General features: G+C 40.3%; 1 protein-coding gene across 1 annotated transcript in view; it reads left to right on the forward strand.

Annotated features, from left to right (window-relative positions):
- adam22 (ADAM metallopeptidase domain 22) overlaps positions 1-12,228 on the forward strand; it is a 59,582-nt gene that overhangs the window by 15,005 nt on the left and 32,349 nt on the right. Inside the window, exons 4-5 of the mRNA XM_080039975.1 lie at positions 4,057-4,123; positions 8,384-8,466. Coding sequence (XP_079896101.1) covers positions 4,057-4,123; positions 8,384-8,466 — 150 coding nt within the window. The remainder of the gene's footprint in view (positions 1-4,056; positions 4,124-8,383; positions 8,467-12,228) is intronic.

Genomic DNA, 12,228 nt, shown 5'->3' on the forward strand with positions numbered 1-12,228 from the left:
CTGCCCTTTTATTACCCTGTTAAATAGCAAGAATCAATTTTTGTCCATGCTTCCATGCTCGTGTATAGATTTTGTACTGAAATATCATATGGATGCATGATTAAATTTGTGTGCTATTTACACCTCTTCGAAGTGCTTGTGGTTGTTGGTTTGTGTTTGGATGTTGGGCTGCATTAAGAGGAGTCTTTAAAAAGGGCTAGATCGGACAGCGTGTAGCAGTGAATACGCCTGCTACCCCAAAACTTGTGCCGATCGGCTCACACACACAGTCAGTTGTTTTTGTGCTGTTTTTCATCACAATGCCACAGCAGTGCCAGGCGACACCGACCGTGAGAAGAATTTTAGACCACATGGAAATTTGGTTTGTGTATGTCTGTATGAGTCACCTCAGAAGATCAAACTGGGTTACCATAGCAGATGTCTTCGCCCATAGCAACTCACAACACAATTCTTTGAAGGGAGGATGAAGTTTGATGTGACTGACAACCAGACGGACTCAGTGCACTCGCTGCCTCTCAATACATCAGTCTTTTATTTTTTCTACCTCCTCAAGTCCCTCTTAATAAAGTTGAATAGGTCTTTTCAGTACAACATTTTCCCAGCTAAAGCATTGTCAGTGCTCTTAGGCTTCTGTGTGTGTGGGGGGAGGGGGGCTGGCTGACATTAAAGTAAAAAGGAAAGCGAGAGAGGGTTGTGATTTTATTTAAATGGTTATTCTAGGCTGGCTGTGAAATGTTGTAAGCCGTAACAGGCGTCTGTGTATCCACCCCTGAAATCTCCTGCAGGCTTGATTGATAGCTGGGCACCAGATGTTGCCACGGTGACGCAGAGTCAAGAAAATGTTCATCCAAAGGTGGATAAGCAGAGTATTTAAAAAAAAAAAAAAACGAGCCGAGAGGGTGAACATATGAGACACTGAATGAAACACATAGTGAGTGAGAGATGTGGGTGCTCTTCGCTTCGTCTCTGTTTCAGCCACACATCTGGTCCGCACAGACACCTTTGGGTCCCAGATGCCACACAGATATGCCTGATACGAGATAGGCAACTTGTGCCACATACAAGAATATATATTTTTCCTCTCAAATGTTGCGATGACATGACTATTGTTTATGAACATTATTTCTGAATTTCCATTTATTCTTGTTAATTAAGTCCTTACTATCCGCATTCCTTTGATCATCATTTATGTTGAAAGGTGCAGCATGTACGACCATAGAGAGATAGATCACATGCAAGCAGCAAGGGAGAGTTAGTCTGTGTTTGTATTTCTGTCATTTTTTATGTTGAAGCTACAAAGAGTGGAGCATGTTAACAGTAAGAGGGAGGGGGACTCTATGGGTTGATGGGGAAATCTCTCCACATTTGTGTGTGTGTGTGTTCGTGTCAGTGTGGGGGATGGGTTCGAGGGTGAGTTTGCGTCTTTGTCTGTCAAATAAATTATTTAAATCCCCCTACAACAATTAAAGCTGAAATCTGTTATCAGCATCCTCCATTAGAGGCCCGTGTGTCTGCCATGCTGCCTCAGTATGCTCCTTCCCTTCCCCCTGTCTGCGCTCAGCGTGGAGGCTGGATAAAGATCACAAGCTCTGTATCTGAAACACACATACCCGGCAGAACAAAGGCAAACAGCGCGCCCCTGACACAGGGGTTCGTGCACACACCAAATGTCTTGATCACAGGGTCACATGAACATTTTCATGACAGTTCCTTTTTTGATGCAAAATGTTGATAAAATGCATCTGGTGCATTTAATTTGCACAATTTGGGATGTCCTATTGGGGTTTTTACACGTATAGTGGATTTCACAGGTGAGAGCTTCATGGCAGTGCATGCTGGGAAATCTTTTAAGGCCCCCAAGCTCTTTACGTTTTTCACTGTCTCTCTCCTCTCCTCTGTGTCGTTATTCCATTCTGGACGATCATTCTCTCCCTCTTTCCATTTTAACCTCACTCCCTATCCTCTCTCGCTGTCTATGTTTTATTGCTGTAGCAAAATGCCTATTAGTCATCCTGCAAAGCGGCCTCCTTCCCCTGTCCGTGTGGGTGGGTGTGTGTGTGATGATGTCAGAGGTTTCATTCGAATAATGTACCATATTTCATTGTTAAAAAACTTTTACTTGCTGAAGTCAAGCTCAGTTGTCAAGTGAAAAAGCCTTTAAAAGCACAACATTTCTTACTGCCTTACAGTGACTGATTTTTCTATGTTCAATACTCTGTCAGTCTTTGAAGTGGAGCATAAAACATTTTCTCTATTAGTATACTGCTGGTCCTTGACAAAATAGATTTGTAAATATTAGTCCTAAGGTGCAAATGCAATTATAGAACAGTTTGCAAAAATTATTAATAAATAATGATTATTGATTTGTTGCAGAGATTTTATTGTAAAGATTGATATCGCCTATACGCTTCTGTAAGTTAAATAAGGAAGCCACAGGGGGCAGACAGTTAGCCTAGCATAGCATAAAGATTGGAAACACAGGGAAACTATGCTGGAGTTGCTGTTTACTGTACAGAAGTGACACTGGTATCAATCCTCTCATCTAGCTTTGAATGGTCCATCCTCATAATTTCTTAGAAATTCTCGAAGAGTTTCTTAAACCATTTAACTAGCCAAGCCTAGATATCAAAATATATGCTGATTATGTTCTATTGATAAGCTTATTGATTAAACCTAGCAGCTTGAATATTTTTGTTCAAATAATTTTATATATATTTAGCATACAATATAAGTGTACAATATCATAGATTTGCATTGCTAGGAAAAAAATTATTGAAATGTCCTTGCCTGCACCCGTCTTTCACCCGTAACTATAGGCTCAAACTGTTTATGTGATTCGTGAAAAGAGGCTGGTTGTTTGTGGAGTGAACAAGGTGAACATTCATCCCACCTACTTGACTCCTGTTGATGTTAAGATGTCAGGAGGAAGTCGGAGTTTATTAATGGCTCCCTAGGTTCAGCGTGTCAGGACACTGCATTCTGTTCCCACTGCACATTTTCGTGTCAGTTCCCGTAATCTGGCTGATAAACACAGCGGTCCTGCCAGTGATTTAGTTGGAAAGTATTTCACGGCCCCTGATTCAGCAAATCTTAACTGATAGGAATGAGTTTGTTAGGCTGATTGAGCTGTTTGATTTTATACTGCTCTGTTCTGGTGCAAGCTTTGTTCGCTAGCATTTCAACATTTTGTGTGTATGTGTGTGTGTGTGTGTGTGTGTGTGTGTGTGTGTATGTGTGTGTGTGTGTGTGTGTGTGTGTTTCTGTTTGTGTGTATACAATCCTCAGATTTCATTTGGCTATGGCAAGGCTCACTTATTGTACATACAGTATAAGAAAGAAGAAATGTGTGTAGGTGTAGGTGTCAATTTTCAGGTCACCTATATTTTTGAGATAAGAGGCTAAGAATTTGAACTGTATTGTATGTTAAAATAGGGGGAAGAAGGGACCAATCCATATGACGCATTCCTGTGTGTGTGTGTGTGTGTGTGTGTGTGACGCAAGTGTGCATGTGTGTGAACATTATGGCTCATACAGCTATGCCTTCACTGTGTATCTCCATTGGGATTCTTTGGTCCAGGTCTGCTGATAAAGCACACACAGGCTGATTTCCTCTTATTTATGCCACTCTTTCACTCCCTTGGTCTGTCCATTTATTTCCTGCTTCCTTCCCATTCTGCCTGCTTTTTTAATTTTTCTAAACTCCTTACTGCCCTTCACTTGTCTTTCATTCATTGCTCAGATAGACAACAAACACACGCACGCACGCACGCACGCACGCACGCACGCACGCACGCACGCACTAGACATTCGCTAGGAGACTGGATTTGTATAATTGTGTTTGTGAGAGTTTGTGTGCTGGAAATAGCCTTGTCCCTGTACACTGGTCATAATTAGCTGGGCTGATGCTCTGAAGCTCTGTGCTGCTAAGACTGAATACAATCATCCTATAAAACACACGCACACTTGTATAATTGAGTGACACTTGAATGAAAATCACAGATTTTTCTAACTTTAATTCTTTGTCTTAATTCTATTTTTCTCTCTCTCTGTTCCCAGTGATCTGCTGTCTTCAGGGTATGTGGAGAGGCATTTGTCAGAGAAAGGGAAGACTGTCCTCACCAATGTAAGAATCTGTAAATTCCTCATGCTCACTCACATTTTCATGGTCAGACTAGTTGCAGTTAAAATGGAAGGTACAGATTGTCACCTCTGGTATTACCATAATATATTTATCTATGATCTATCTCAGGATAAATTCATGTTACAGCAATGTGCAAATGCATGCATATGCAAGATCTCTTCCAAGTTGAAATATGATCTTTTCAGTTTGAGCACATCCTTTAGCCATTATATAAACAGAGCTAAAAGAAAAGGGGATATTGGACTTATATTTTTAGGTGCTAATGTTGTCTATATCTGCAGGATGTGTAATTAGGCCACCAAACACGTTTGACACTTTTTAAGAAAATATTATGCCAACATTGTATTTACAGCTTGTTTCGCTGCCCCAAGTGGACAATTAAAAAAACAGAGGCAGGTTAAAGAAAAATATCACTCAAAGAACTTGAAGGGTCATCTGCTGTTATTCCTCCTTATCCTCTTATCTAAAGCACGCCCACAAAAAAGGTACAGTTAAAACCCATGTAGCTTTTTGCAAAGGTATAGTAAGTACTGGGGCGGCTGTGGCGAAGCGGGTAGGGTGGTCGTCCACTGAATTGCAGGGTTGTTGGTTTGATCCCCGCCTCCCCGCCACATCTCCAAGTGTTCCTGGGCAAGACACTGAACCCTAAATTGCTGCCGATAGTTAGCTTGTAACCTGAGTGGTAGCTGCTGCTATTGGTGTATGAATGGGTGAGTGAGGCAAACCAAGGTGAAGTGCTTTGGGTCTGTGGAAAAACCAGGGAAAAGCGCTATATAAGTGGAGTCCATTTACCATTTTACTGAAATTAAATCACGTTGAAGAATTAATCAGAATTGGAAAAAAATATTATTAATATTATTTATAATTATTAATACCAGGGTTACATGTAAAGGTCTGTCAAATGTTATTATCAAAATAATTTATTCAGATACGAATGACAAGAGATGGCTCAAACTGAACTCTGTTTCCCCATCTACAGTGGAGTGGCAGAATCGTCTCCACTAAAGATTAGTTCTCTGCTTTGAGTTGTACAACTGCAATTTCCTGCAGATCCTATACTGGCTCATTCCCACCCTCACTGAGTTTTTTGTATTGTTGAATCAATGTGTTTCTTTGCACGCTCAAAGAAACCACAGCCCATCCAGCCATCCAGCCTTTATTCAGCTTACATTTCACAGGACTACCGTGGGACTGTAGCCGTGGCCTAAACCTTTAACTAATATGAAATTAAGAGTGCTGTGATAATCCTCTGAAATCTAGACTTCAGTTACAGGACACACACTCAGGCGTTGTGTTACATATCATCAAGTGTTATGGGGGAGGTGGGGGTCATTATGGTCAGGATTAACCCAGCTAAGCAGCAGATTAGTGAGATATTAGATACTGTACAGACAATGATCCAAATTATTACACCACATAATTCTGTGATACAAGCGCTTGTAATTATGGAACTTAGTATAAAGCAATCTCTGGGTGTCCTGTATGGTGCAAATGCTTCTGTCATGCTTTTCCCTTTTGAAGTAGAGGAAAGAAGTAAAGGCGCTTTATTAATGGCTGCTGCTCAGGAAGGTTACTATGAGACAAGTTCCTGTTAGTAACTCTGCTCAAAGAGGTGAAACGGTCAGCCATCATAACACAGCTGCTGCTCCATGAGGACTACCTCAGATTCCTTTCTGCTCATTTAGGACATACGTAATAGAGGTAGAACATAGTGCCCAATGTTTTAACAGTTCCAGTTTGTTTTTTAGCAATGAATACAGGACATATCCCAATCCTTTGCAAAAAATCCACGGTTTAATTACAGCTGGCATAATGCCACAACTGTGGTGTATAACGGAGATTTTGACTAATAATTGTCCAAAAGATTGTCGTTTTTATCACTATGATAGACCAGAATATATAAAGGAGGAAGTTTAGAGGGTTTAAGGAACAAAAACATCTAACATCGTTGTTAATTAAATATTGATCACCTTGATTTGCTGAACAATGATTGTTGAGGCTTTCTTTCTTCAATCTCATCAATATGTAGATGGAAAGCTCAAGCTGTGTCCAGGAAAAATGAAAGGCACTACCTTGCTTTCTGTTCTATCGCAGTATGCCTACTTTTATAAATATAAACATAAATATATCATGATATAAACACATTCTGGAAAATCAATCAAAACAACTGTTTTGTACAGAAAATAATAACCAATTCACCAAATTAACCACCTGAGAAAACTTAAACTGACATTCAGAGGGCAGGGTGTCCTACTTGTAAACAACTGTCTGACCTTTCCATTGTGTATTGTGATGTCCAGATTAGATGATTAATTACTCTTGTATGGGGCTACAGATATCACAGATATGACACCAATTTAGCAACACACACACACACACACACACACACACACACACACACACACACACACACACACACACACACACACACACACACACTGAGGATGTACCCACAGCTTTGGGATTTCTTGCTTTGATGAGAATTGGAACAGAAAGTGCAGGGCGACAGGGGGGAGAGACGCTGGGATAGTGGAGCAAGGCGCCGCTTATAAATAGCCCTCTCTGTCTCTTCAGTTCAAGCTCGCTCTGCGTCTCTTTTCCCCGACATCCCTCCACTCAACTGTAGCTCCCTTTAGGTGTATGTGCCTAACCTGAATACCTTCTTCTACTACTGCTATCCATTCAGTCTTAGAGTAAGAGTCAGAGAAAGAGTCAGGGTTGATACGATATCGCTCAAGCTCCCAGCTCGGTTACTTCGTCCTCAAGAATCGGGTTCAGAAATCATAGTGAAGAGTGATGTAACTTGGACTGAACGAAAGAGCGAGAGCGTGAGAGCAGAGAACCGTAAAACTGTAAAACAGCAAAAACAAATCAAACTCAGCATGACTGATGCAATTTCCCTCCTCTATGGCAACAATAACAATTTAGGCATTTGAGATCATAACACACACACACACACACACACACACACACACACACACACACACACACACACACACACACACACACACACACACACACACACACAAGCACACATGCTACAGTAGCTGTTTCCCCCTATTTAACATCTTTATGCTAAGCTAAGCTAACCAGCTTTTGGCTCCATCTCCAAACTTAAATCACAGACATTACAGTTGGATCCATTTCCTCAACTCTCTGCAAGAAAGCGTATTTCGTAAAATGTAATAGATAATTCCTGTAAAATCAAGTATTTAGTCTTAGAGCACAGAATGATTTTGTTTGATTTAGTCTGCGGGCTTCTAACTTTATGGCAACAGTTTAGGAAATTCTTGTTTTAACATCGAGTTTTAACATCGAGTTTTAACATCACGTTATCCCCATAGAAAAAACTGCTAGATAGAGAAACGTTTAGAAAGGAAGAATATGGTTGGCTTGCACAGCCCTGACTTCAAAACTCATCCAACACTTCTGGGATGAAACCAGGGCTTTGGGGCTGGATGGAAGCAAATTCCTGAATCTCATTGAAATCCTTCATCATGTAGTTTAACAACAACAACAAACACATGCAAGCATCCTGCCACAGACCCATAACACAGACGTCGATTTGGATGAAGTCCGCATAGAGCCGGAGGTAGAAGTGGACGTAGCAGTGCCTTGATGTGCGCAGCATCAGACTGTCAAGTAGAAATTGATCCTCTGATAAAAGCAGCGTTTCCTCAGGGAGGCCGGCTTCCTGCCTAATGGCTGTTAGGCAGCGAGAAATGGACCAGGAAGAGATGGCCTGCGGAGCACTTAGACACTTAGACATCATACACGTCTATAGAAAAATAAATTGTGTTTATGCTCGCAGGAAGGGGAAGAAGAGCACGCCTCACACACACAGACAGTACATACAGACAGATGACAAGTTGTGAGAGAGAAGGAAAAAAAGTCTACTAGTGGCCAATGCTTTGGCCTTCCATAGTGAGCATGAGTTGGGATGCAGGAAAGTAACGTCAGAGAGCAGTTGACACACAGATTGTGATGAATGTGAACCAGCTCAAAACCACACATAAACATACAGTACTGTAGACGTACACACATTCACACCACGTCATACTTGCACTACTTTGTGTTAGCAAATTAATTCTGTGTGATTGATCGCTCTGGACTCATTTCCTGATGGAATATGGTAATAAAGGCAACAAGGGTAATATTTCACTCTCTGTTTGAGCGTGAGATGGATATTAGAAAGCAAATGTGTACAATGTTTATATGTGAGTGTTTGTGCTTTGTTCACAGGGAGGAGAGCACTGCTACTATCAGGGGAAGGTCAGAGACATCCCTCACTCCTTTGTTGCTCTCTCAACTTGTCATGGATTGCAGTAAGTACATATCATGTGAATTTGCCTTTTTTAACGTGTGTGTCGGTGTGTGTTGCTCACCCAGTGTTGCTGCCTCTGTGTGTCTGCAGGTCCTGGGCCCTGCCCCCCTTAATCCATTAGGTCAATATCTTATTAGTGAAAGCCAGCCTGTCAGTGTCTCTCTGCATTTTATTGTTCACTCAGACAGGTGCTGCTCAGATGTCTTCTCTTCTTCTTTTTCTCCTCTCCTCCTGGGGGTGATATTTTTTAGAGTTTGTGCTCTGAAGCAGAGCTCTGTCAGAGAGAGACGGGTCAGAAACAAGGCCTGCTGGGAGGAATGCATGTATACTGTATAGGCTATGTGTGTTATGACGGAGTGTGGGATGGTGTGAACCGAATAAAGCCATTACCATCGGAGTGAGGACATTTTTGGAAAGTGAGAATATTTTGCCTTGTCCTAACTTTTTCAAGAGGCTGTTCAAGGGTAAAGCCTTGGTTTTAAGGTTCAGGTTAGGTAAATATTGGTTGGGGTTAGGGTTAAAGAGCTTTAGTTAACCGAAAGTTATTGTGTGCAACACTTGCATAAAAAGGCACCTGTGAATTATAAGGTACGACACATGCAAATGCACTACAGATTTTCATAGTTGTTTACACACATTTCCTGAAATAGTATTTTCATCAAACTGTGGACGTATAAGATATAAAAAGAATAAATTAAAAAAAAAACACTCTTTGGTGCAACAAACTCAGACTTTAAAAACACTATGCAGTATGTTTTGCACTTGCAGTTATTTTTTCTTCCTTTAATTACATGAATTATTAAGTGCTTTGAAACAATAGATAGTATATAAAATGGATGTAGCATTCGGCTGACCTCAGTTATTCCAACTACATCCAATCGTCTTGTCAGATTTTTACTCCGCCTCATTTCCTCTATACTGAAAAGGGCATTGATATGACGTTGGGGGGAGGGAGATATGCCCATCTAGCTGACGTATACCTCTGAGGCGAAGTGAGGGCCAACGGGCGGCTAGCTGTCACTCAACCTAATTATTTCGTAAATTTTAACCTCCAATAGTTTAAAAACTAGCTTAATCCAAAAAAAATCACCCACCTAAGTGTTGTCATGGAGATATGACCTAAACATACAGATTAGAATGTTTTTTTGGACCAGGCCGTAAATAGGTTTAATAATGCTGTGAAAACGACCTATTTAACATGAGAGTCAATGAGAAATAGTGCTGTTTTGGTACCACCTCTTAGTGGCCACTCGGTGAACTGAATTTTTTGTCACTTCCGCATTGGATGCTGGTAGAACTGGCTGTGGTTGGGGCTTGCTTGAAACCAAAAACAAGTAATGAAAACAAGATTATGCTCCCTATCAGTGTATCCTTCTGAGTAAGTTCCTTGAACTCATGCAGCGATTCATTATGCTTGTTAGTGTTCAGACCCCAACGTGTGTGTTGATTAATGTATAGCTGAAAGGCTTGTACATTTATATATTGAATAACAATGATTTGTCCACGAAAACAGAGCAGTGCGTTGTAACAGCTCTGTAGTAGGTGCAACAACAGAGAGATGTAAGCTATATAAAGTCTTGGAAAGTATAGCACCATTCACATCTGCACGTTGTTGACAGTGCTTTATCTCATCATCCATTCTTCCTGAAAGCATTATTTTTCATTCTCGATCCATTACGCCTTATCAAATCTCGATTCCATCCAATACGTTTCCATTCAACATAATGTCAGGCTAAAATAAGCAAATGCTCAGTGCAGGAAGTAAGTCCAGCTAATATATAGGCAATCAGATTGATAGTTGCTGAATAGTCTAAAATAAGCGTAGGCTCTTTATGAACGCTTGCATATTTGATGTGATTGTGGCAACGTGTTTGTGAGCACAGCATATTATTTAACAGCGCACACAAAATAATGAAAAGTAGGTCATGATTGAGTCAACCAAGGTAAATGTGTTGATCCAGAACTGATAACACAGTCTCATACACTCAGTCTTTCTTCCAGACTTCTGTTACTTCTATAATATAATACTAAAATAAGTAATATTTTTAGAGAAGAAGCATTTTTTTTATTGAAATTATTATTTATTTTTTATGTGCAAAGAAATATACACATTCACAATTTTATAGACACAGTCATTGCATGTCATGCACACACTAACTGTGTGTGGGTGTTTGTGGGTATGTTTGTAAGTGTGTGAGAAACACAGTGAGAGGGAAGGAGGGAGATAAAGGAGTGCACAGGGGGGTGGGACATTATCGGGTGAGTATTTCCCTTATGCTGAGTCAGGTATATACCATAAGATACAACCTGCTCTCTCTCTTTCTCTCTCTCTCTCTCACACACACACACACACACACACACACACACACACACACACACACACACACACACACACACACACACACACACAGACTCAAGTACATACACAGGCACAGAAACTATACCCTGCAAAGCAATCCGGTATTAACTGCATACAGAGGAATAGTGTTCTCAGCTACATCCATCACAAGATGACATGATGTAGACAATGATGCATTGACTCAGTGTCCTGTTGATAGAAAATCCTCCTTCTGATTAAGAAATCATCATCCTGGTTCATCTTTGGATGTTGTTGCTAGTGCAGAGTTATGTGTTTCAAGGCCCCTAAAAGTCATGTTCTTAAATCTTAAAGGCCTACTTCACCGGTTTGAATATGAAGGTGTATTGAATTCTGAGATCCTATGTAGTATAAATGTGCGATTTTTTTTTAAATCGGTTCATCCTAATAGGTATAGAAATATAGGGTTAAAAAAAACGTACTTTGTAAATATTACTGTGATGTCTTTTACTGTGACATCACAGTAATATTTACAAAGTACGTTTTTCTCAAAGTACGGGGTTAAAAAAAACACTCTTTCTGCCTTTTCTCAGGCTAGGATGAACCGATTTGAATTTTTTTGCACATTTATACTACATAGGATCTCAGAATTCAATACACCTTCATATTCAAACCGGTGAAGTAGGCCTTTAAGCTTCCTATAACTACCCGGTTGAAATACTATATACAGTATATACAAATACATAATACTTTTAAGTTGATATGGTGAAATGTGAAGCAAAGAGTTGCTTATTTACACAATCCACAAGTTGAGCAACGTTATCATGTATTTCACAAATTCCTGAAAGGGAATATCTGGCTCTTTAGCTGCGGAATGCTCCATTGTGCTCACTCGTTAGTCGCTAACATGGTCTGTGTGCAGTTAAGTCCTGAGTGTACAATTTGTTTTACAAGCTTATTTTCTCTAAAGCAACCTTCCTGTAGCTAATACACTTTATGCATCAAAACAGAGAAGTTGCAGGCTAATGAAGTGGAGGGGAGCTGCAGATTGAGTTTGCGATTCTTCGTAGGTTCTTCATTACAAGGGACCACCCTGACTTTGCCACTTTGTTTTCACATTGTCAATTAATACAACCTGAATAAGTTAGGAAATACAAAGATGGAGTTCGGACAATAACTGGAAAATACAACACTAAGTAGAACTTAAAAAGAATAGCTTTTCTGTGTATGTAATCTGCTGTAAGTGGAATGTTGGACCAGGATGAAGGGTGTGTGTTGAAGGTGAATTCTGTGTGTTGACGGCCAGAAATAGTCAGAAGAGAAAAAGGATAGGTGAATGATGGATGTGTGCGTGTTTACCCTCCCGACTTCACAGTTTGACCCAAGCAATCTCTTAAAAGCTTCCGTTAAAGTTAATTAACGGATGATGTCCGTTTTTTGTGCACA

The sequence above is a fragment of the Ammodytes marinus genome (assembly GCF_949987685.1).
Source record: "Ammodytes marinus genome assembly, chromosome: 13".
NCBI classification, from domain to species: Eukaryota; Metazoa; Chordata; class Actinopteri; order Uranoscopiformes; family Ammodytidae; genus Ammodytes; species Ammodytes marinus.